At 44.5% G+C, this 26,594-nt stretch overlaps 1 protein-coding gene across 2 annotated transcripts; it reads left to right on the plus strand.

Annotated features, from left to right (window-relative positions):
• Window positions 1–9,340: 9,340 nt before the first annotated feature.
• Window positions 9,341–26,314, plus strand: LOC139392202 (SWI/SNF complex subunit SMARCC1-like). 2 transcript variants are annotated; one of them, XM_071140000.1, is made up of 26 exons: window positions 9,341–9,540; window positions 11,123–11,242; window positions 11,472–11,557; window positions 11,758–11,932; window positions 12,030–12,099; window positions 12,476–12,545; window positions 12,658–12,733; window positions 12,871–12,996; window positions 13,244–13,362; window positions 13,511–13,641; window positions 14,257–14,316; window positions 14,451–14,488; window positions 15,462–15,583; window positions 15,695–15,766; window positions 15,951–16,064; window positions 16,231–16,384; window positions 16,664–16,834; window positions 16,935–17,193; window positions 17,406–17,567; window positions 18,834–18,889; window positions 21,153–21,294; window positions 21,402–21,574; window positions 21,987–22,121; window positions 23,953–24,220; window positions 24,420–24,536; window positions 24,635–26,314. In XM_071140000.1, exons 1-26 carry the CDS (start codon window positions 9,355–9,357, stop codon window positions 24,724–24,726), a joined length of 3,294 nt encoding a protein of 1,097 aa, XP_070996101.1. In that variant the 5' UTR covers window positions 9,341–9,354; the 3' UTR covers window positions 24,727–26,314. The 2 variants fall into 2 exon arrangements, with proteins under 2 accessions (XP_070996101.1, XP_070996110.1); XM_071140009.1 differs by having other exon boundaries at window positions 13,268–13,362.
• Window positions 26,315–26,594: the final 280 nt, after the last annotated feature.

A 26,594-nucleotide genomic window follows, 5' to 3' on the forward strand; every position in this document is an offset into this window, starting at 1 on the left:
CATACAATACAGTACAATGATAGGAGACATTACAGTAAGTACGGTTTCAATAAAACAGATCTAAATGAATGTACTCAATATATGTCACGCCCTGACCATAGACAGCCTTTTTATTCTCTATTTTGGTTAGGTCGGGGTGTGACTAGGGTGGGTAATCTAGGTTATCCAGCCATTTCCCCACTGTGTTTTATGTGATCTTGTTTTTGTGTTGTTGTCTGTGAGCACTCCATTGCATTCCATTGCACTCCATTCCAGAACGTCACGGTTATTGTTTTTGTGTTGTTGTCTGTGAGCACTCCATTGCATTCCATTGCACTCCATTCCAGAATGTCACGGTTATTGTTTTTGTGTTGTCGTCTGTGAGCACCCCATTGCATTCCATTGCACTCCATTCCAGAATGTCACGGTTATTGTTTTTGTGTTGTTGTCTGTGAGCACTCCATTGCATTCCATTGCACTCCATTCCAGAACGTCACGGTTATTGTTTTTGTGTTGTTGTCTGTGAGCACTCCATTGCATTCCATTGCACTCCATTCCAGAATGTCACGGTTATTGTTTTTGTGTTGTTGTCTGTGAGCACTCCATTGCATTCCATTGCACTCCATTCCAGAACGTCACGGTTATTGTTTTTGTGTTGTTGTCTGTGAGCACTCCATTGCATTCCATTGCACTCCACTATTGATGTTGATGTAGGTAAAGGTTCAGTAGAATAACCTGAATCTCACAGAGGTATTTATACACCAGTCACCAAGTCAATGACCTTGTGATCTTTATTGTTTTCCACAAGTAAAACTTGCGGCATATGATATTATCAGAATAGATAAGGCTGAGTAATCTTTGAGATAACTAAAACCTGATTCCAATTTATGGCAATATACAAATAGTCTAATTGAATGATCAGGATATAGTGATATGGAAGGGAATAACAGGAAACATGTTCAATGTGTTACAGAGTAATTGTTAACATTGCTACTTATAGAATCTCAAAAGCATGCAGGAACCAGGCAACATATTGCATGTATTCTTATTCCACATCAAATAGTCTACTGCAGTTGATGAATACATTCAATTGGATAACAGTAGATTAAAAGTGTCTAATTATAAAATTACTTCAATGTTTCCTTACGGTCCTGGTGCAATTGCAATCCAAATCAAATCAAATTCATTGTCACATACACATGGTTAGCAGATGTTAATGCGAGTCCAGCAAAATGCTTGTGCTTCTAGTTCCGACAATGCAGTAATAACCAACGAGTAATCTAACCTAACAATTCCAAAACTACTACCTTATACACACAAGTGTAAAGGGATAATGAATAGGTACATAAAGATATATGAATGAGTGATGGTACAGAGCGGCATAGGCAATATGCAGTAGATGGTATCGAATACAGTATATACATATGAGATGAGTAATGTAGGGTATGTAAACATAAAAGTGGCATAGTTTAAAGTGGCTAGTGATACATGTATTACATAAAGATGGCAATATGCAGTAGATGATAGAGTACAGTATATACATATGAGATGAGTCATGTAGGGTATGTAAACATTATATTAAGTGGCATTGTTTGAAGTGGCTAGTGATAAATTTTTTACATCAATTTCCATCCATTTCCATTATTAAAGTGAGCTGGAGTTGAGTCAGTATGTTGGCAGCAGCCACTCAATGTTGGTGATGGCTGTTTAACAGTCTGATGGCCTTGAGATAGAAGCTGTTTTTCAGTCTCTCGTTCTCTGCTTTGATGCACCTGTACTGACCTCGCCTTATGGATGATAGTGGCTCGGGTGGTTGTTGTCTTTGATGATCTTTATGGCCTTCCTGTGACATCGGGTGGTGTAGGTGTCCTGGAGGGCAGGTAGTTTGCCCCCGGTGGTGCGTTGTGCAGACCTCACTACCCTCTGGAGAGCCTTACGGTTGTGGGCGGAACAGTTGCCGTACCAGGCGGGGATACATCTGTAGAAGTTTGTGAGTGCTTTTGGTAACAAGCCGAATTTCTTCAGCCTCCTGAGGTTGAAGAGGTGCTTCTGCGACCTTCTTCACAATGCTTTCTGTGTGGGTGGAGTACCCCGAGGAACTTAAAACTTACTACCCTCTCCACTACTGTCCAGTCGATGTGGATAGGGGGGTGCTCCCTCTGCTGTTTCCTGAAGTCCACAATCATCTCCTTTGTTTTGTTGACGTTGAGTGTGAGGTTACTTTCCTGACACCACACTCCGAGGGCCCTCACCTCCTCCCTGTAGGCCGTCTTGTCGTTGTTGGTAATCAAGCCTACCACTGTAGTGTCGTCCGCAAACTTGATGATTGAGTTGGAGGCGTGCATGGCCACGCAGTCGTGGGTGAACAGGGAGTACAGGAGAGGGCTCAGAACGCATCCTTGTGGGGCCCCAGTGTTGAGAATCAGCGGGGTGGAGATGTTGTTACTTACCCTCACCACCTGGGGGCGGTCCCACAGGAAGTCCAGTACCCAGTTGCACAGGGCGGGGTCGAGACCCAGGGTCTCGAGCTTGATGACAATCCACACTCTTCTACATGACCACGTGAGTGTGCATACAGTATGTGTGTTCATGCATGTGTGAGTGCGTAGACAGGTGACTAAGCTAAATGACTTGGTTTTGAGAATTTAAAAAACATAGGGCCATAGACCGTGATATTCCTATCAAAATATCTTTGATAATTGCATTCTAGGTGACACCATGAAATACTTCTGAAACGTAGGTGATGTGTTGCACTTTATCTTCTCCAAGTACATGAGCATTTAAAAAAAATGTATTTCACCTTTATTTAACCAGGTAGGCAAGTTGAGAACAAGTTCTCAGCATACAATACAGAACAATGATAGGAGCCTTTACAGAATGTACATTTTCAATAAAACATATCTAAATACGTGTACTCAATATAACTATGTTTACAGTGTGAAATAAAAAATACTCAACTGTTAATACATTTAAACAGACTTTCCATACACAGAGAGAATGTTACCTACAACGTAAGTTATCTAAGTACAGTGCCTTCAGAATGTATTCACATCCCCTGTGTCACGCCCTGACCGCAGAGAGCTTAATATGTCTCTATTTTGGTTTGGTCAGGGTGTGATTTGGGTGGGCATTCTATGTCCCTTTTCTATGATTTGCATTTCTGTGTGTTTGGCCGGGTGTGGTTCTCAATCAGAGGCAGCTGTCTATCATTGTCTCTGATTGAGAACCATACTTAGGTAGCCTTTTTCCCACCTGTATTTGTGGGTAGTTGTCCATGTATAGTTGCCTGTGAGTACTACGTTGGCTGCATGTTTTCGGTTTGATGTTTTGTTGGCGACATTTTATAATAAAGAAGTATGTACGCTCACAACGCAGCGCTTTGGTCCGCTGTTTCCACCTTAGACGATCGTGACACCTTAACTTAAAAAAATATATTGTTGTGTTACAGCCTGAATTTAAAATGGATTATATTGAGATTGTTTGTCACTGGCCTACAAACAATACCCCATGTGTTTTCTTCCCCTGAAATGTTTACAAATGAATGACAAATAACAAGCTGAAATGTCTTGAGTCAATAAGTATTCAACCCCTTTGTTATGGCAAGCTTAAATAAGTTCAGGAGGAAATATTTGCTTAACAAGTCACATAATAAGTTGCATGGACTCACTCTGTGTCAATAATAGTTAAAAAATATTTTTGAATGATTACTTCATCTCTGTACCCCACACATACAATTATATGTAAGGTCCCTCAGTCGAGCAGTGAATTTCAAACACAGATTTAACCACGAAGACCAGGGAGTTTTTCCAATGCCTCGCAGAGAAGGGCACCGATTGGTAGATGTGTAAAAAAAAAAAAAGAGCAGACATTGAATATCTCATGCATGGGGAACTTATTCATTACACTTTGGATGGTGTATCAATACACCCAGTCATAAAGATACAGGCGTCCTTTCTAACTCAGTTGCCGGAAAGGAAAGAAACATAATTGACAGAGTGAAAAGGAGGAAAAAACCCAAACCATGCATTCTGTTTGCAACAAGGCATACAGTAATACTGCAAATAAATGTGGCAAAGCAATTAACAATTAACAATTAGCATTCGTCCAGGGTATCTACGATGCAGTTCTCAGCTCCATTGAGTCTGCTGTAATAATTAATGTTCTTTATACACTTTGTAGTTATTAAACAGGTCCACTTGTCACCAGTGGTTATGGTCATGGTCAGTGAACATGCAGAATCTATGTGCCAAATCACTGTCAAGGTTCCCATTAATGGTGTTTTGAGCGTAATAAAATTCCCACATTGATGACTAGGTGGCTTTCCCCGTGACACCACATTCTTTCGGCACAAGATAGTAAAAAAATATTTTTGAGAAACAACATAATTGTGGTTACACATTTTAATGAGTCGGTCGAAGTGATGATTGCTCTGAATAAGTTAATAATAACCTTTATGATTCCTTACTCCAATAATACTAAAATGGAATTAAAAGTGATGGCGCTTACCCTTACCAGTTGGGGCAAGATACACATAAACCTCCACTTCACAGTTTTAGGAGTCTGTTCTGTGAATCTGTTCAATGATCTGTTCAATGATTCTCAACCAAATTTCCTGAGCTTGAGCAATTTTGACAAATACAGTGAATACACAGTATGTTGCCTTACAAGTTGTGCTAGGCTGGTGGAATCTTATTCCAAATGATTCACAGCTGTAATGGCTGCCAAAGGGGCTTCCACCAAGTGTTAACTCTAGGGTGTGAAGACATACACAGTCAACACATCTTAATTTTTGATTCATTTGAAAAATTTTCTAGAATGTATCTTTCACTTTGATGTGGAGTAGGTTGTGTAGATCGTTAGGGGAGAAAATGTAATTCAATCCCTTTTTAGATGTAATTTTAATACAGCAAAATGTGAAGGCTGCAAGATGTGTATCCCAAACAGCAAGCAACGCAGGTGAAGAAGCACGGTGGCTAGGAAAAACTCCCTAGAAAGGCCAGAACCTAGGAAGAAACCTAGAGAGGAACCAAGCTATGAGGGGTGGCCAGACCTCTTCTGGCTGTGCCGGGTGGAGATTATAACAGAACTTGGCCAAGATGAATTAGAGAGAGCATACTTAAATTCACACAGGACACCGGATAAGACAGGAGAAGTACTCCAGATATACTAAACTACTGCAGCATAAATACTGGAGGCTGAGACAGGAGGGGTCGGGAGACACTGTGGCCCCATCCGACGATACCCCCGGACAGGGCCAAACAGGCAGGATATAACCCCACCCACTTTGCCAAAGCAAAGCTCCCACGCCACTAGAAGGATATCTTCGACCACCAACTTACCATCCTGATACAAGGCCGAGTATAGCCCACAAAGATCTCTGCTTCTTGGGACCTAGAACAAGCATCTCTGTTTTGTCCGAGTTTAAAAGTAGAACATTTGCAGCCATACACTTCCTTATGTCTGAAACACAGGCTTCCAGCGAGGGCAATTTTGGGGCTTCACCATGTTTCATCAAAATGTACAGCTGTGTGTCATCCGCATAGCAGTGAAAGTTAACATTATGTTTCCGAATGACATCACCAAGAGGTAAAATATATAGTGAAAACAATAGTGGTCCTAAAACAGAACCTTGAGGAACACCAAAATGTACAGTTGTTTTGTCAAAGGACAAACCATCCACAGAGACAAACTGATATCTTTCCGACAGATAAGATCTAAACCAGGCCAGAACTTTAGAGGCCATTATTATTTTCATCATTGTGTCAAGAGAGAAAGTACTAAAACACTTGTGTCTCCCTTGATCCTAGGTCCTGGCAGAGTTGTGCAAACTCAGGACAACTGAGCTTTGGAGGAATACGCAGATTTAAAGAGGAGTGTAATGGCAGATTTCCTCCTCTTCTTCTGAAGAGGTGTAGCAATGATCGGACCAATAGGCAGCAGGTAAGTGTCCATGTTTTAATAGGAAAGACTGAACACTATGAAATACAAAAAACAATAAAGTGACTATAAACGAACTAAAACAGTCCTGTGTGGCACAAACACTGACACAGGAAACAAACACCCACAAACCAACAGTGAAACCCAGGCTACCTAAGTATGATTCTCAATCAGAGACAACTAACGACACCTGCCTCTGATTGAGAACCATACTAGGCCAAAACAGAAACCAAACATAGAAACACAAACATAGACTGCCCACCCCAACTCACGCCCTGACCATATTAAATAAAGACAAAACAAAGGAAATAAAGGTCAGAACGTGACAAGGAGTCCGTAATTTGATTTCTAATGATCATGATCTTTTCCTCAAAGAAGTGAATGAATTTATCCTCAAAGAAGTTAATGAATTTATCACTGCTAAAGTAAAAGCAATCCTCTCTTGGAGAATTCTGCTTTTTAGTTAGCTTTGCGACAGTATCAAAAATAAATGTCGGATTGTTCTTATTTTCCTCAATTAAGTTGGAAAAATAGGATGATCGAGCAGCAGTGAGGGCTCTTCGATACTGCATGGCACTGTCTTTCCAAGCTAGCCAGAAGACTTCCAGTTTGGTGTGGCGCTATTTCCGTTCCAATTTTCTGGGAGCTTGATTCAGTGCTCGGGCATTTTCTGTATACCAGGGAGCTAGTTTCTTATGACAAATGTTTTTTATGCTCAGTGTATTTACATTACATGCTCACTTATATCACTTCACATATTTAAATGTAACCTTTACAGATTTGTTAGCTTCCCTTTACACTTTGAAATTATATGAAGTAGTGTTGTTTTAAACTTGTTATAATTGTTAACTTAACTATTATTCAAGGTGCACTAGTGTTGATGTTGATTAATCACAGATCACAATCCTGCAATAAATAGGAGAAGGGAATCTTCCTCTAATTTGTCTGTTTCTGTGTTGTATTCTCAAATGAACATGACCTTTTTGTTCAGTCCTAAGCTCTCCAATGAGCTTTATTTGATTGTCACTCATTTTTCAGAATATCTGCCATGTGAACCCATTTTGAAGCTGGTAATGGCATGCAACGCCAACGCAGCCATAGGCCTGCCCTACAGTATGATGGCATTAGCTTTATGGACATTTCGAATGTGCATCTGAAGCATAGAATAGCTTAACTCACACATTGTTGACATATTGTTCAGCTAGCTATATGTCCTCAATTTAAAAACAATACCAGTATAAAATGTAGATGAGGCTAATTATTTTAGTAGATTTTTAAAATGCCTTGTGCTGACATTAAATGTTTTAGTGCTAATCCAACCCTTGCAATATAGGTGGTGACATATCTGGAAGCAGTAGATCCTTAGCTTAAAACATACACACAACAACTACTACCAAGTTCAATGCCAGATACTTTTCTCCGAGAAGGTCTGAGTGACACTTGGCGATGCCACTGTGATCATGAAGATGGTTTGTCTAAGACTACCACAACAATGACATTGTCTATGCTAAATATGTTTCAATTGTAAAGAAACAAAATTTTGCTCAGCAAAATACTTTTCATTTCACCCAAACAACAATATAGCCTACTATTAAAGTACAGTATGTCTACAATGTCATAAACAATAGTCTTTTACACGTTCCAAATGATATATGATCATCCTGTCCAGTTTTGCGCTCCCTCAGGCTCGGGCGGTGGGGAAGATCTTTGTGGGCTATACTCAGCCTTTTCTGTTGGTAGTAAATTGGTGGTCTGTTGATATCCCTCTAGTAGTGTGGGCGCTGTGCTTTGGCAACGTGGGTGGGGTTATATCCTGCCTGTTTGGACAGGTCCGGGGGTATCGTTGGACAGGGCCACAGTGTCCCCCGATCCCCAGTCTCAGTCTCCAGTATCTATGCTGCAGTAGTCTATGTTCTGGAGAAAAGGGTCAGTCTGTCTTATCTGGTGTAATTCTTCTGTCTTATTAGGTGCTCCCTCTAATTCTACCATCTCTCTCTCCCTCTCCCCTCCTGCAGGACCTGAGCCCTAGGGACTATAACTGCAGTTACACTGCATTACACTACAGTTATTATGCAATTGCTGCGTCCAAAATACCACAGTCGACTGCAGTTACTGCACGTTTCAAAACTGTCATCTTTTTTTGTAAGGGTGTCCCCGTCCCCAGTCCACCTGGTCTTGCTGCTTATCCACTTTCTGCTGTATTGCCTGTGGAACCCTGACATTTAATTTATTTATTTATGATTATTTTTCATTAATTTTTTATTGCAGAAAAAACAGTATACATACAAGAAGTATACAAACAGACAATGATAACATATGCTAGGGTGTACAACAAATTACCGATTATACAAAGACCTTAAAAGATGCACACATTGATTGATTTAACATCTTTCTTATTAAAAGAATGTTGAATGGTCTTAATGTACTGCTCGAATTCCTTATAGAAAACACGGAAGAGTGTTTTTTTATTTGTGAATTTACATTTATGAATATTACATTTTGCCATTAGCACAATTAGATTTATGAGGTAAAATTGTTTTTAAAAATCATTTTTATAGTTAGGGAAACCGAGCAGCACATTCTCACATAAAAACAAAAGTCATGAAGAATATTAACAATTATAAAACTATGAATACCTTTCCATAATTTCTTTACAAGTAGACAATGCCAAAATAAATGCAAAACTGTTTCTGGATGCTCAACACAAAAAGCACAGTTAATGTTAATGTATTTTTTTGAGTTTCTTCAGGTAATGATTTGCATTCTGAAAGAGACCTCCTTGACCTTGTTAACAAGCAGGTAATTGTGTGGTAATAACGAGTCTTTTTTCCAACTGAAATTATTGACAAATGTATTCCAGTAAATTGTGACATAAGGAATGGATACAATATCAATTTGAAATAAAGCACGTATAGATCTGTTGTTCTGAGGAAGCAAGGATAAAAAATATTTTCCTATTGGAGAGTCAACTGGATTAAGCGAGGGTAGGTCAAGAAGGTGAGGTCTGGTTACACCTCTAAACAACATGAGAGTTCCAGATGGAATAGCATAAAAGACTATGGCGACCTCTCTAGATGTAACATGGATATTGTAACGAGATAAAAATGCATCATAATTGAGTAACATACTTTCTGCATTAAAAAGTTGACTCACCAGCAGGATATGCTTATGAAACCAGTTCTTAAAAAATAAAGACTTGTTTCTATACAAAATATCCTTATTGTTCCAAATAGAATACCAATGCGGGAAGAATGATGTTTATATATTAACGGCCACGCTAAGAATACTATGAAAAGCAGATCACCCATATGAACCCTCTTTATCGCGAGATTAAATAACTTTACGTTATTTACTAATATGCGCATGCGCCCCCCCCCCCGAAAACTTGGTGAGTGACGCGGTTGAGAAGCGAAATAGCAGCGGACAGGACAAGAAACAATGGCGACAGCGGCAACTGCAGCGGGTGGAACGGGTTCAGGGGGACCTGCAGCCGGCCCTGTGTGCGTTGGTACTGCGGTGGGCCGTAAGAAGGATGGAGGTCCTTCGTCGAAATACTGGGAGAGCGTAGAAACGGTCTCTCAGATCGATTCGGTGCGCCAATGGATCGGGAAACACTACAAAAAGGTTAGCGAGCGGTGGTTTTAACCTCCATTGATTTCCAACGTTAAGGCACGCGTCTCTAACACAATGGAAGTGCTATCTAAATATCTCTTTCAATATATTGCTCCTATTAAGTACTTGTGGCAAACTAGATATTACTAGATAGCTAGCTTCATGCATCTAAAGATATCCATCACAACATTACCCAACAACATAAACATTACATGTCAAGCGATAGTTAGGCTAGCTAACATTAGCTGCTAACTGAATAGCTATCGTACCGGCCGTTTGATTTGTTGCACGGCCAAAACTAGCTGAAGAGTTGTCTGTTTGTATAACCTACCAATCTAGGGTAGCAAGGTAGCTAACATAATTACTCCTGTTTTCATCTGACTCTGAGCGTAGCTGGCTATCTAACGTAACGAAAACAAGTTTAAGTAGGTAACTAGTTAGTTAACATGTCTTGAAACGGTATCATTGATGTAAACATTGTTGCGGTGAACAGGTGATGTGCCGAAAATCTCCCCCTTCTAATTTCCTTAATTTTGTGGCTAGAGTCAAATACTTTCTATATAACACACTTCGTAAGGATAGGCAACCTAAATGCGTAATGTATGTGTGTTATATTAAACATAGAGGGAGTAAACTGTTGGCAAGCAATTCATCATTTCTGAGCAACTATAGCTGAATTATTATCCTTACACTTTCAAAAATACTAGTCGAATAAGACATGGGAGGGGTGACGAATTTTGGCAACGAGATTTATTTATAGACTAATACAAATCAGTAGCGGATGTAGGTACGGCCGCTGAAGGGGGGGTTCGCTCAGGGCGCCATACAAGCTAGAACCGCTTCATACACTTGAAGCAAATAGCAAAACCGAAAACTGCAGACAAAAATGCTTCATGCTACTAAGATGAGTGAAGTGCAGAAATCTCAACTAGCAACCAAGTCGCCGCAATGAACGCGAAGGGGGGAGATTTTCGGCACAACGCTGGCAAGGCACGGGACTTGATGTAATTAACAACATTAGTTAGCTACAGTAACGTTTGATAACATTGTGATTGACCAGAGAATAGCAGACAGGTCGATTGGTCCATTGATGACTTACATGTATGTCTAAGTAATTAGCTGAAGCGTCTTGATGGGAAACCTCAACTACCTCGTACTGAACTACTTTGCACTGGAGACAAAGTGTTCCACACACAACCAAGCAATGGCTGCCTTTGCTGACTGCAGCAAAACATCTCAGCATGGATGTGGATTTCCCAAAACAACTGTTGAAAAGAAGTAGCTAGCTACTGTAAACTATTTTCTACTGTATTTATTTTCTTGAAACTAGGGAGCCACTCTTTTCAGTGATCAGGGAAGGGGCCTCACTGAAAGAAAAAGTGATGTCATATCACCCCACATTTACCTAAGTGCTGCTGTTTTGCTCTTATAGTATGAGCTATCTACTCATGAGATCTTATGTGTGCCTGCATTGGCCATGTGTTTGTCTGACCAATGTAGCCTAACACTTCTGTGGTCTCACAATATTCAATCCCTCCTTTGTCACACATGAGTGTGCCGCCCTGACTAACACAGTGGCCTTGTGGTGTCTCAGTATGTACAGGCAGACTCTCCCTCCAATAAGTCCCTGGCAGGGCTGGTGGTGCAGCTGCTTCAGTTCCAGGAAGATGCTTTCGGACGGAGGGTCAACAACCCTGCCCTCACCAAGTTACCTGTGAGTATCTCCTCCACACACATCTTTACACCTGACCAGGTCGGGACAGGGACTGGGCCTACACACACAGTGATATTTTTTTGGGCAAGGGAAGAGTGGGCTGTAGAGTGTTTTAGGGCTTCCCAATCACTTTTGCACATTTTGTGTCACAGTAGTTTGCCATGTCTTTATCTATCTGAGCTAGCTTGCGTGAATGTCCCTCGCCTTTTCTTCTGTATTGCCTCATCAGACCAAGAGCTTCCTGGACTTCAAGGCAGGGGGTGCTCTGTGTCATATCCTGGGCTCAACCTACAAGTTCAAGAGCGAGCAGGGCTGGTGAGTAGGGTCTTGATTTGAATACTTTTTAAAACTAATCACCTATATGATTTGTAGAAAGGATAGTTGAAACATTCTTTCTCCTATGGAATCACCGTAGAAGGTAGTGGTTGCTCCAATAGAGGGAGGGGGGGGAAAAGATGCCCTGTGGAGTTGACTGTAACTAACAACAACATGTTATATCCCTCCTATCTGTGCAGGCGTAGGTTTGACCTGCAGAACCCCTCCAGGATGGACAGGAATGTGGAGATGTTCTTGAATGTAGAGAAGACTCTGGTTCAGAATAACTGCCTGACTCGACCAACCGTGTTCCTGGTGCCTGACATGGAGCAGAAGCAGGCCAATAAGCTGAAGGACATCATCAAAAGACACCAGGTAAGACACGCCCACCCAAATCCTACCAACCAATTGTTTCACCACTCACCAGAAATTCAAATGGCATCATAAAGCTACTCTCCTTCCTTTCCTTTAGGGCTCCATCACTGAGGACAAGTCTAAGGCCACCCATCATATCTACCCCTCTCTAACCCAGCAGGAGGATGGTAAGTGATGTGCTCTGCTGAGAAAGGAAATAAAGCTCCCCCTTGCAAAGTATATATCATATACTTTGTTCCATGAGGCTCAGTTGGTAGAGCGTCTGCTAAATTGATGAAATGTACAAAAAATATATATATTTATATACATATTTTATAAAATATTTGTATATACTAAATTCTGGTGTAGTCTGGATTGTGCTGTATTCTTTGAATCTAATTCCTTATGGTCACCTTACAGAGGCTTACTCTACTCTCATATCACATTTCAAAGAAAGTGAAATGTGTGTATACAGTAATATACTATTATTAATACAGTAGTCTGTATTACTCGAGTATTGTGTGTGTGTATACGCTGATAAAAAAGTGTGTGTGTGTCTTGCAGAGGAGTGGCTGCGTCCGGTCATGCGTAAGGACAAGCAGGTGCTGGTGCACTGGGGCATGTACCCAGACAGGTGAGAGACTGGCACTGTTAGACTACAGCTTTGCTGGTCCACTCTGCCCTCTTACACGTCCACCCACTGTGACCTGTTACTGACCTTTAACCCCTTTTCTCTGTGTGGTCAGTTATGACACCTGGGTGTCCACCAGTGACGTGGAGGGGGATGTGGAGGACCCACCCACCTCTGAGAAGCCCTGGAAGGTGAGGATGGAGCATCCAGTCATGTTAATGTTTTATATAGGCCAAATCAACCTCCGCCACCAGCCTGAAAAGTACTAGCAAACAACACCACCCTTGAGTAGTGGATTGACTGCTCTCTCCCTCTCCTCCTCTCCCAGGTGCATGCCAAGTGGGTCCTGGACACCGATGCCTTCAACGAGTGGATGAATGAGGAAGACTATGAAGTGGACGAGAACAAGAAGACTGTGAGCTTCCGCCAGAGGATCTTCCCAAAGGAGGAGGAGGTAGGCCAAACTCTGGGGTGTGTGTTATGGATTCTTAGGAAGTGTGTGTTTAAGTGAGTTGCTGCACTCTGTGGATTGTTGTCTTGTTTGTCTGTGTCGTGTCACCCGTCCTTTCAAACTCTTCCTTCCTCTCCTCACCACCACATCCTCCCTCTTATCCTCCTCCCCCGCTCCCCTCTGTGTGAGACTGTTCCATCCTCTCATTCTCTCTCTCTCTCATCTGGCCATCCCTCGTGGTTCTGATCAGTCTTCCCGTACACCCGATCGCAAGGAGCGCAAGGCCAACGCCGCCGGGAAGAAGAGGAGGCGCTCGCCGTCTCCCCCGACCACCCCAGCCGAGTCCCGCAAGAAGGGTGGCAAGAAGGGGTGAGTTCCCCCTATAGCCACAGATCTATGACCAGCTTAACCTTCCCAAATCCTAACCTTAGTCATTAGGGAGAAAAACACTAAACTGACCATGGATCCGTGTCTTGGGAAAACTCCACCGACCCTTGACCTCTTCTCCTGTCCCCAGGAACCCTGGGTCTCACTGGAAGCGTCGTGGCCACCGTGGCGAGGACGAGGAGGAGGAAGAGGACCTGACCAAGGACATGGAGGACCCCTCGCCTGTTCCCAGCATGGAGGAGGTCACTTTGCCCAAGAACGGTCAGTTGATTGTCCAACTCGTCCCTCTCATTGTCTCCCCCTCCCACATCTGCTCTCCTCCCTCTTGATCCTTCACTCTGTCTTCTTTCTCACCCCTACCTCTCCTCCTACTCGTGGTCCCCTCCTGTCCTTCATTGGCTCAGTCACTCTAAATCACATGTTGTAAGTCTCCCATTCTCTCTCTCATGGTCATGTTTCTTTCTCTCAGTGCATCAATCTTATGCTTGTCACCATGTTGACTTGCAGTTTATTCATCTCTGTAGTAACTGCAGTTTTTTCCTCTGAATGAGTTATTTTCTAACTGTGCGCTCTGTCCTTGCCAAGATGGCATGGAATTGCCTGGGGGGACTTTCTTCAGTGGTGCATTGAATGGAGTGCTATTCCAGCTGAATGTGCTCTAAGCCAAACGCACTTAACTAAAAATTGCCTTTTTGACCCAGTCCCATCTGCAATGTCCCACTTCTGCAACCCCCCTCCCCCCTCTGTATCTATTTCCGTGGTTGCTTTTGAAAAGAGAGCTTACAAGAGAAAAGAGAGCCAATAGCCTCTCAGTGCATTTCACCCCTACTATACTCTGGCTATTCTTCAGCCTTTTTTCCCCTTCTCTGTCCTCAGTGAACTCTAAGAAAGACAGCGAGAACACCCCAGTGAAGGGAGGGGCAGTGGCTGATTTGGGTGAGTGTGTATGTATAGAACTATTTCAGTGTTTTTAAGTATCTGCCTGTCCCAGTACTAAACAGTCAATCACCGAGATGTATTGTGTCAAGCAATGGATAGAGTGACGTCCTAATGCCCTCTCGGTCTTCTAGATGATCTGGAGGATGACTCTGTGGTCTCTGGAGGCAAGGTAACACCAGCTTTTCCTGAAAAACCTTTAATGATTGCCTCTCAATGCTGTCTCTTCTCCATCTTCATCGTAACCTTTCCCTATTCACCCACAACTATAGTCGTCATTGATAGATCCACGTCAGATTATCCTAACCCCCACTTCTTAGCAAATCCAGAAGGGAGATGGAAAAATATCTCACCTGGTTTCTGTTTTAGAGGCAATGTCTACCCATTTGTAGATTTGGGCCCGGTTTCCCGATAGCGATGGAACTTAGGCCTACGGCTGTTTTTAACCATGCATATTTCCTACAACTGCCGAAGGCGTAACATGCATTTCCAAAAACACCACGCTGAGAGAACGGTCACGAAGTGCATCGTTGGAACATGTGTCCATACTGATAGGATCGAAAGGGAGTGCTGGTCTCAATAAGCTTTCTCCATTCAAATATTTTCTTAAAATTATAATTATTTCACAATACTGATGACTGATCAGCTCCTATTACCACCTACGGCCTATTACCACCTACAATAGGCTACACATCATGAAATATATTGAGACAAATTAGACAGTAGCCTACAATTAGCAAAGATATTGGCAACTTTTGTATTTGTAGTCAACTTTGTTCTGATGTTATCAGCGGTCACAGACTGATAAACCATGTGATTCTATGTTTAGTGGAGGTCTACTGTGTATCAAGTGACGCGGGAGGGCAAAAAAGCAGCTAACAATGCACTTAGCTGTTCTACGAGTGGTTTGAGGCATGCGTTAGATTACGAGCATTTTCCAGTGCAGCGCTAACTCATTCAGATCCAGTTTTTCGCCATTTGGGGTGGGATTATTCCTGATTTAATCTAGAAATCCTGCTTTTCTAATATTTTATCCTCCGTTCATATATAATAGAAACTGACCAAGCAAGCACGAGCCTAAATTCTGCTCTCCTTTCTTGCCTATGTTGATCTGATCCAATCCGTGTGACTGTCTCCCCCTGCAGGAGGAGGAGGAGCAGGGCAAGGCCGAGGTCAACCGCCTCATCGACTCCAGCGAGGACAATGTGACCGAGCAGACCCACCACATCATCATTCCCAGCTACGCCGCCTGGTTCGACTACAACTGGTGAGGATGGCCCCACTGTTCTTAGTGTGTGGGGAGTGTAGCATGGGGGTGTTGGGCTGTATTTTATGTTTGTGTTTTGAGTTTACCCCCCCCGCCCCCCTTCTCTTTCAGTATCCACGAGATTGAGAGGCGTGCACTGCCAGAGTTCTTCAACGGCAAGAACAAGTCCAAGTCCCCAGAAATGTGAGTCAGTGGAGAACACTGCCCAACACATCAACTCACTCAACCCATTAAAGAACTGCAGACGCACGCTTTCACTAAGAATCTTTCATCGTACAAACACACATCCATTGCTGTCTAACACATGACGTCCTTATTTGTTCAGACCCTTCTGTGTTTTTTTGTAAAATGTGTTTGTCCCCGTCAGATACCTGGCCTACCGTAACTTCATGATTGACACGTACCGGCTCAACCCCCAGGAGTACCTGACCTCCACCTCCTGCCGCAGGAACCTGACGGGAGACGTGTGTGCCGTCATGAGGTGAAGGGTCAAGGGGTTAACGTGAAATGGATTCCCTAGGGCAGAAGCTAGGTTATTGTTTGTCAGGGCGCACCGTATGCAAGACACTTTGTAATATGTGTTGTTTTTTTAAAGGACACGTTTAGGTTGTCCCTTACTGTTCCAGTTCGTTTTTTCTTTCTACTAGGGTCCATGCGTTCCTGGAGCAGTGGGGGCTGGTGAACTACCAGGTGGATGCTGAGAGCCGCCCCCTCCCCATGGGCCCCCCGCCCACCCCCCACTTCAACGTGCTGGCTGACACCCCCTCTGGCCTGACGCCAATGCACCACCGCCCCCCACAGGTTAGATAGACAACTACATGGAGCTATGGTCATATTTCTTTCATCTATCCAGTTCTTTCAGGTCGTTGGATACTGAGGGAGTAGGGGCTAGGGGAAGGGTCTTTAAACTCAAGCAAGTTAGTGCCGATAGCGAATTATATACACATACAGGCGTTGTGTCTGTAACCGTTGAGTTTGATTATTTAATCGGTCATAAATGTTGTGAAAGTATTCACTGCATCCTCTGACCACAGTGTGTTTCCTTTCAACCTCCCCCTGTCTCTCCATCCATTATTCTAGATCCCCTCTGGCCAGCAGATGCTCAACTTCCCAGAGAAGGGCAAAGACAAGCCCTCTGACATGCAGAACTTTGGCCTGCGTAATGACCTCTACTCCAAGAAGAACCCCAAGAGTAAAGGAACCAGCGGTGGGCGGGAGTGGACCGAGCAGGAGACTCTGCTCCTATTGGAGGTACATCAGTCACAACAGACCAGCTGACCAATCACACACACAATCAAAAACCTACCAGCCTATCAGACCCCTTCTCATTCCTCTATCACCTCCCTACCAGGCTCTGGAGATGTACAAGGACGACTGGAACAAGGTGTCGGAGCACGTGGGCTCGCGCACCCAGGACGAGTGTATCCTGCACTTCCTGCGTCTGCCCATCGAGGACCCCTACCTGGAGAACTCTGAGTCGTCCCTGGGCCCCCTGGCCTACCAGCCCGTACCCTTCAGCCAGTCAGGCAACCCTGTCATGAGCACCGTGGCCTTCCTGGCCTCCGTGGTGGACCCCCGTGTGGCCTCCGCCGCCGCCAAGGCAGCCCTGGGTACGTGTTGTGGGGACTGGGTACGTGGGTCATTTGCAAGGGTGTTTTATCACAATGTGTTTATTCACAATATAAAATGTTTTTAATTTGTATGTAATATCACTTTGCATGTAGTGTGTCGTAATTACATGGATGTGCGTGTAATATTGCTGTGTGTTTGAACACATCTGTGTGTGTGTGTAGCTAACTACAGTGTCTCCATCTCTCTCCAGAGGAGTTTAGCCGTGTGCGTGAGGAGGTGCCAGCAGAGCTGGTGGAGGCCCATGTGAAGAAGGTGCAGGAGGCGGCCCGCAGCACGGGCAAGGTAGACCCCGCTTATGGCCTGGAGAGCAGCGGCATCGCAGGAACCGCCCCCGAGGAGCCCGAGAAGACCGGTAACACACACACTCGGAGCAGAACACATGCATTCAGATACACAGTCGCACATTTGCAAAGATGGATAAAAAAATACTCTTGTGCGTACACAAACATAAAAACGATCACACGGTATACAACATTGATCGGGGGGGAGAACAATAGTAATCTATTGGGATATCGTTTTTCGTACCGTTTTGTCAATATCAGTATATTATTTTTGCGCTAGTTGGTTGTACCTGCACCAAAACTCCAGTATTTTTCCTTCATAGCTCTTTCTCCATCCGATTTGGTATCAGCATGTTTATTTCAATGACTGATCAAGACTCTTTTTCATGGCTCTCTTGTCTCTCTGCAGAAGACCTCTGGTGAGCAATTTGTTTGGAACAGCGAATCTCAATAAAGTCACAGTATCGAATAGCAATACCTATAGAATCGTATAAACACACAGGCCTTCATATAAACACACAAAAGCATTCTCTCATCACATACATCCAACATACTGATGCATGCAATACTCACTCACACAAAATACCCACCCATATACATCCCCCCACATTTAGACGGAGTACTGATTGTTACCAGTGGAGGGCAGCAAATGGCCAAGACACAGACAGACCACAGCTAACAGGTTAGGACGAGGCTGCTCGTAGCCAGCTGTTCGCAGGTCACCTAGACCTTATACCTACCTCCTGTGCGTGTGTGTGCTCGCGTGGGTAAAGCCATTCTCACCAATACATTTTGAGGTGCCAGTTGAAATCAGGATGGCCAGTGGGGGGCGACGTAGATGTTTCAGGTTTCTTCAGAGTGTGTTATGTCTGTGTCCGGCTGTCGTGGTAACCAGTGGATTAGAACAGCAGATGGGGCGTGGGGGAAGGGGTTGAAACTGGGTCAACACACTATGCCACGGCCTCAATGCCTGGTACACACACAGCAATCACTCAATCAGCAATTACACATGAATAAATGCATGTTACACATACATGCATCAACAACCAATAAATGGCCTAAATGCATTCAATACCCTCCCCAAAGCAGTCTACCATCTCTCATACAGGTCAATACTCGCATAGTAAAAAACGCGTCCAAATGCGCTCGCTCGCACACACACACACATACTGTCATTCCTAACCACAGTAATGTCTTAATCATGGTGAGGTTCAACTTAGGATGCGTCATCTGTTTGTGATCATTTTCTCTGAGAGACTTGTTTGTCTTGTTCTTTGTCTAGCCCTCTTCTCAAAGCCCCCCTCTCTCTCCCTCTCTCTCCCTGTCTGTCACTGTAGAGCCAGCAGAAACAGAGAAGATGGACACAGACTCCGACTCCCAGCAGCCTGACAAGGTGAGACGGCCCAGGGGTGAGAGGTCTTTAGTTTATTAATTCAACCATTTAAAAAAAAAACAGCACACATAAAACTTGAAAAAGCCATACATGCACATGAGTTAAATCGTGGAGGATAACACAGTCTGGGACTTATTTCCATTGTTAAATCGTGGAGGATAACATACAATAAAGTCTGGGACTTATTTCCATTGTTAAATCGTGGAGGATAACACAATAAAGTCTGGGACTTATTTACATTGTGATCCTCTTGAAACAAGATGGCAAGGCAAGATCGAACACGGTTGAACACAGTATGACAGCGAGATAATGTAACAAAGAAGAACAACATCTCATTGCAGTTACGTCGTAGGGGACATTCATATGTGCACAGAAAACATCAAACCGTTTTTAACTTTATTTTTAAAGCTGGCAGTCGTACAGTCTGCCCCTCCATTTACTACTCTCCGTCTTTCGCTTACTCTATTCTCTCCATCCATCCTATTTCTCTGTGTTTAGGATGGCCACGGGGCAAATGTAACGCCACAGATAACGTTAGCAGGAGTTAGCCATGCGTGGTTGACCACTGTAGAGGTTGAAATCTTCATTAACCTTCACTAGCCATCGCCGATCCACGCCGGTTCTTGTCTCGATGGCTTTACTGCAGGCTTTTTGAAATGCAGGGCATTAGCTTTGACCCTTGTTGGGTTTTGTATATTTTCTCCTTCACTCTCAAGGACCTGTCTAGCTATAATCTTCAGTTGGGTGTTTCTCAGTTCTGACCTGCATATACAGTGTATTCAGAACGCTTGACCTTTTCCCCGTTTTGTTACGTTACAGCCTTATAATTGATTAAATTGCCCCCCCCCACCCCCCCACCACCATAATGACAAAGCAAAAACAAGTTTTTAGAATTTTTCCAAATGTATTAAAAAAATATATGATAAATTATCACATTTTACGTAAGTATTCAGACCCTTTACTCAATACTTGAAAGCACCTTTGGCAGTGATTACAGCCTTCAGTCTTCTTGGGTATGTCGCTACAAGCTTGGTACACCTGTATTGGGAGTTCCTGCAGATCCTCTCAAGCGCTGTCAGGTTGGATGGGGAGCTTCGCTGCACAGCTATTTTCAGGTCTCTCCAGAGATGTTTGATCGGGTTCAAGTCTGGGCTCTGGCTGGGCCACTCAAGGATGTTCAGAGACTTGTGCCGAAGCCACTCCTGTGTTGTCTTGGCGGTGTGCTTAGGGTCATTGTCCTGTTGGAAGGTGATTCTTCACCCCAGTCTGCGCTCCTGAGCACTCTAGAGCAGGATTTCACCAAGGATCTCTCTGTACCCTGCACCGTTCATCTTTGCCTCGATCCTGACTAGTCTCCCTCGCCCTGCCGCTGAAAACCATCCCCACAGCATGACGCTACCACCACCATGCTTCACCGTAGGGATGATGCCAGGTTTCCTCCAGACGTGATGCTTGGCATTCAGGCCAAAGAGTTCAATCTTGGTTTCATCAGACCAGAGAATCTTGTTTCTCATGGTCTGAGAGTCTTTAGTTGCCTTTTGTCAAACTCCAAGCGGGATGATTTGGTGGAGTGCTGCCGAAATGGTTGTCCTTCTGGAATGCTAGAGCTCTGTCAGTGACCATCTGGTTCTTGGTCACCTCCCTGACCAATGCCCTTCTCCCCCGATTGCTCAGTTTGGCCAGGCGTCCAGCTCTAGGAAGAGACTTGGTGGTTCCAAACTTCTTCCATTTAAGAACGATAGAGGCCACTGTGACCTTGGGGACCTTCAATGCTGCAGCATTTTTTTGGTACCTCGACAAAATCCTGTCTCGGAGCTCTACGGACAATTCCTTCGACCTCATTGCTTGGTTTTTTCTCTGACATGCACTGTCAACTGTGGGACCTTTTATATAGACAGGTGTGTGCCTTTCCAAATCTTGTTCAATCAATTTAATTTACTATAGGTGGACTCCCAAGTTGTAGGAACATCTGAAGGATGGTCAATGGAAACAGGATGCACCGGAGCTCAATTTCGAGTCTCATAGCAAAGGGTCTGAATACTTATGTAAATAAGCTATTTCTGTGTTATATTTTTTATAAATGTGCTTACATTTCTATAAACCTGTTTTCGCTTCGTCATAATGGGGTATTGTGTGTAGATTGCTGAGGATGTTTGTAACATATCACAATGTGGAGAAAGTGAAGGGGTCTGAATACTTTCCGTAGGCTCTGCAAATATAATCAGCTGTAACGCCACAGTCTTACCTGTCTCTGTTGTCTCAGGCTGAGTCTAAGGACGAGGCAGAGAAGCCCAGTGAGTCTGCTGAGAAGCTGGCTGAGGGAGAGAAGGTGAAGAGCGAGATGGCCGAGCCGTCAGAGCGGGAGGAGGGGGAGAGTGAGGGAGGAGAGGGCAAGGCTACAGCAGGTAGAGTAGATGGCTATTCTATTCCGCTTCGATTGAATCATCCATTTGTGGGGGAGGATCGTAGAAGTCCAGCATTGACTTGAATGATGTTTATGCAATGTTTTCAGACAAAGACAAGGAGGAGGCCATGGAGATCTCGGAGGAGGACAAGGAGAAGGAGGAGCAGGGAACGATGGAAGAGGAGGAAGAGGAGAGGAAGAAGCTAGAGCCGGACGGAGGGGAGGGTAACATTGCCACTGCTGCCGCTGCTGCCCTCGCCTCAGCTGCCACCAAGGCCAAGGTGAGATTCTTCCAGAGGTCCAAGGGGATAGCACTTTGTATATCAAACCCTGAAACTACACCGCAAGCATAGCGCTAGCTTTCGGTATGTGCTGTTTTTGGTGTTTGAAACCAGAAGTAGCAAACGGAGGCAGAAATCAAAAGCGAGAGCCGACTTGTCAGTTGGGAAAAGTCAACGAAATGCTTGAAATAGACCTGAGGCCTTAACAGATGCTTCAGCAGCTCCAGCTCCGTTCACTCATGCTATGCTTGCGCTGCCGGTGTAGCATCTCATTGATTGGTGTGTCAGTTTTGCCCACGGCTCAAAAGTGCTTGCGCTACTCTTACGCTGCCTGGCCAGTCTAGTTTGGCGAAGATTTATATTTCGATTTCTGTTACATCTCTTTCCTCTGTGTTTCTCCCTTTCCCTGTAGCACCTGGCGGCGGTGGAGGAGAGGAAGATCAAATCTCTGGTGGCTCTGCTGGTGGAGACTCAAATGAAGAAGCTGGAGATCAAGCTCAGACACTTTGAGGAGCTGGAAACCATCATGGACCGAGAGAAAGAGGCTGTAAGTAGTGTCGCCGAGGTGGATTGTGGGAAATGTAGTTCAGTGGGAGACTGCATGCGGGTTGAAGTCGCTTGTAGTTTCAGACCCCTTTGGGATGTGAAAGGATTGGATATGCATCTTGATTGTAGTGGTATCTAGACTATATCCGTGTCAGTTGTCATCCATCCAGGCATTTCAGAGATGTGTGTGAGGGAGAGCCAACGGCAGATGGATAACTTGGAAGGACAACGAGCTGGTTTTGGGAGTGGGCCTATATCTACAACTTGAGCAGAGGAAGTGAAAAGTGTCAATATTAAACGTTTGTATTAATAATAGGTGGTAATTATGAGGGGTAGTTGCAGAGTGCACAGAGGATAGTCGAGTAAAAAGCATGCAAGCCCGTGAAGGGAAAGCACTTGGGGGGGGGGAATCAGGCATCGTTGCTTTGTCCATTTGGTTACACATGGTTTAAGAGCAGTAAAATAAGATGGTCAACTAACTGCTGGGTAGACAGTGGAAAGTGTTTGTGCAAAGTGTGGAGCTGCTGTGGACCGCAGCCCAGTTGAACAGCCTGATAAATAGTGCATGAAAAAGCCAGCCAGCCGTTACATAACCCTCTGGAACAGCACCCAGGCTGCCTCCCTCCTACCGTTACCACAGGCTGTAAACACTGGGTTACACACACACACTCTCATACACACACTGTCTCTGTCTTAAACACACACACACTAAATAAGGGCACTCCTCACTGTCTTACTACTCCACACTTTTCCACCACTACAAATGTACTTACCAGGGCACACACAGGGAATAGACTTCCTCTCCCTCACCTCCTTCCATTTCTTTCTCCACCTCTCTCCATCGCTGTGTTTCTGGTAATGGAATTCACCCGTTGATTCCGTGTCAGAGAGAGTGTTAGTGGTTTATTGCATGCAATCAATCCCTTTATCGACATTTCCAGCCATTGCTCCCTCTCTCCTTCCTGCTTCGAGTGGTCCTGTTTCACTGCCCCCTCTCTTCCTCCCCACAGTCTCATTCCACCGCTTTTCCTCTCTCCCGCTGTACCGCTCTTCCCCTTTGTCATAATGTCAGCTATTCGGATCAGCTTGTCTTTATAGCTTATACTTCGTTCTTTGATTTATCAATCCATGAAATGAAGCTGTTTCTGTATCACCCTGGTCATATACCACTGTTGACTTGATGTATCGCTCTCTCGCTCTGTGTTCAGTTAAATTAGCTTTATTGACATGATTATCTTTTCAAAGTGATACTATGAGTAATGGTCAAAATCAAATAAAATGTTATTTGTCGCATACACATGGTTAGCAGATGTTAATGCGAGTATAGCGAAATGCTTGTGCTTCTAGTTCCGACAATGCAGTAATAACCAACAAGTAATCTAGCTAACAATTCCAAAACTACTACCTTATAGACACAAGTGTAAGGGGATAAAGAATATGTACATAAAGATATATGAATGAGTGATGGTACAGAGCGGCATAGGCAAGATACAGTAGATGGTATTGAGTACAGTATATACATATGAGATGAGTATGTAAACAAAGTGGCATGGTTAAAGTGGCTAGTGATACATGTATTACATAAAGATGCAGTAGATGATATAGAGTACAGTATATACGTATACATATGAGATGAATAATGTAGGGTATGTAAACATTATATTAGGTAGCATTGTTTAGTGGCTAGTGATATATTTTACATTTCCCATCAATTCCCATTGTTAAAGTGGCTGGAGTTGAGTCAGTTGAGTCAACCTTATGTCCTTGTGGACAATGGGCTTTTGAGAATGCTAATCATGATTAATAGTATAAAATTATGACACCCCCTCCAGTTGGAGTTGCAGAGGCAGCAGCTGCTGACGGAGCGCCAGGCCTTCCACATGGAGCAGCTGAAGTATGCTGAGATGAAGGCCCGCCAGCAGATGGAGCAGCAGCAGGCCAGTGCAGCGGCCCAGGGCCCCGCACCCCACCATGGCCCCCCAGGGCCAGGCATGCACCACGGCCCCCCCCACCACGAACCCCCTCCCGCCATGCACTCTGGACACGGCCCCCCCGGCCCCGGGTTCCACCCCATGGGTCCCCACCACCCGCAACAGACAGGTAAGGACACACACACTGGAGCACAAAGACTCTCAGCAAAGAAGCACACAAAGACCCCAACAGTCCTGGAACTATATCCAAGGCAAGGGAATAACACCAAATATCAGCTAGGAAACATTGGCCTGTTTTCAAAAACATGTTCCAGCACACTGATTCTGTGATAGGCCAAGAGTCTCACCAAGCCTCTCCTTCTGTTTAGGACCAATGGGAGGGCCCGGTCAGCCCATGCCAGGGCGCATGATGCCTGGTGGCCCCCCCACTGGCAGCATGCCTCCCATGATGGGTCCCCGCCACCCTGGAGCCCCCAATGGCATGTGTGAGTACACTATCCGTATCCGCCTTCCAGATCCTACTCAGCCAGAAAGTGTGTGTTGGTGTGTCCCATTATCAAACCAGTGTGTTCTCCGTCCTCAGACCCTGGCCCCTCGCCTGTACAGCCTGATGGTATGCCCCCAGCGTCTGTGGGACCTCAAGCGGCAGCCCCAGCACGAGTTGCTGACAACTAAGATCCCTGCCCCCAAACACACACCAACACACACACACACCTCTTGTAAAACCTCAGCTCATTGATGGCCTTGCTACTGGCTGGGTGTTTTCTCAACTCCAAAAACTCTTCCTGGCTTACACACACACACACACACACACACCTCCCTCTCAGGGCACAGCGTCAAGGGGGTTGTGACTCTGGCCCTCCTAGTAAGAACACTGTTTTCTCCTCAGTCAGTCTGGTGTGGGGCAGATCAGATGGGCTCCTCCCAGTCATTTAAAATAATATATTGTGTTTGTTCTCTATTTAAAAGAATATGAAGATAATATTTTGGAAGAAAATTGGAGAACTCCCACTTTTCCCTCTTCCTCTCACCTTTTCGAATGACACTAGTCTCTTCCTTTCCTTCAGCGCAACACCAACTCCCCCTCTCTTCCTCCCCCTCCCTCGCGTCTTTCTCCCTCGCGTCTTCCTCCCTCTCCCTCTCTCTCGCGTCCCTCTCCCTCGCGTCCTCCTCCCTCTCCCTCGCGTCCTTCCCCCCTCCTTCGTGTCTTCTCCCCTCCCTCGCGTCTTCCCCCCCAACACAACACCAGGGGAGCTAGTTGATCATTTAGGGATTTGTGTTGTGTACTGTAATGAATGATATCATGAGGGTTTCCTTCGACACACACAGAGGGGACCAGTAACCCTCCCCTCACACACACTCTTCTTACTGAGAATCTACCTCTCCACTTTGCTCTTCTGAAGCTTAAACACTGTAGTCCAAAGTGTGTGTTCAGTTGTTTGTTGTTGGCGTGTCAGTAGAGCAGAATGTGCGTACAGCAGAGACGGGTGTTTGATGACTGTCTGCTGAGCTACTCTGCCCCCCCCTCATCACCCATAGCCCCCACCAGCCAGGCGTAGAACTACTACTCACACACTTTGCTGAACCCTGCTCTAGTACCCTGGGGGCTGTTCACACACAAGCCGAATATCCCACTGACCTTCATCCATCCTTTTAGTGAGCTAGGTATGGTGATATAGTTGTAGTTAAAAACCATGTGCTCTTCCTCAGTGGTGGAGTGGGCTTCTAGCTGTTCTGGTGCTGATAATGTAGCTGCTACTGCTACCTAGCGCTACCTCTCTTCATCCATCTCCATTCATTTCAACACCCCTCTACACCTTTCTGCTACCTCTGCCTCCCCCCCTTCTTTGTCTGTCTGCTACCTCTCTAGAACTGCTCTTGCTCTCTGCTAGCTACCTCTCTGCTCTACGCACCCCTCTGCTACCTCTAGTACCCCTCTCTCATTCGCTGCCCACGTGACTGCTGCGTTACTGTTACCCCCCCCTCAGGTAGAATATCACACACGCATACACACAGCATCTCTCTCACGCTCACACACTTCCTCATTCAAGGTCTTTCCAGTCTGTTATATCACAAATGATGAGAACCCCCTTACATCTTGTATCTTTTTTCAGTTTTATGGTCATGTATTTTTAAGAATGAACTTTGTGTAGATTGAGTTATCTTTGTTCTTGGAAGTTTGTAGCATTTTTTGTTTGTTTATTCAGGTCTGTTGGTACTTGGACCTGGACAATGTCTAATAAATTGTTTTTGTATGAAGTGATGTCTGATATTTTCAGTAGTTAATTTATTTTGAACTAAATGTTGGATTTCGTGCTTACTCGTTCGGTTTTTATAGATATTGTATTCAGGGAGTGTGAAATATCTAGAGCACGACGAAATGCTCACATTATCCTGGGAAATAGTTACGAATATTCTCTTTCCTATCTTTTTCTATACATATTTCGGGGTAATAATTTTATGGTTGCAAAAAATAACTAAAGCCATATTTCATTTTGTCTGGTGAGGATTCTAGGACAAAGGCAAGGTGCTACAGGGGAGAG

Source organism: Oncorhynchus clarkii, chromosome 3 (assembly GCF_045791955.1).
Source record: "Oncorhynchus clarkii lewisi isolate Uvic-CL-2024 chromosome 3, UVic_Ocla_1.0, whole genome shotgun sequence".
Lineage (NCBI taxonomy): Eukaryota > Metazoa > Chordata > Actinopteri > Salmoniformes > Salmonidae > Oncorhynchus > Oncorhynchus clarkii.

Excerpts from the sequence above, each read along its gene's own strand:
- LOC139392202 (XM_071140000.1), top strand. The coding sequence starts at position 9,355 with ATGGCGACAGCGGCAACTGCAGCGGGTGGAACGGGTTCAGGGGGACCT. Across the intron at positions 15,767-15,950 it reads AAGTCCAAGTCCCCAGAAAT|ATACCTGGCCTACCGTAACT; the intron begins GTGAGTCAGTGG and ends TGTCCCCGTCAG. Across the intron at positions 17,194-17,405 it reads CGCCGCCAAGGCAGCCCTGG|AGGAGTTTAGCCGTGTGCGT; the intron begins GTACGTGTTGTG and ends ATCTCTCTCCAG.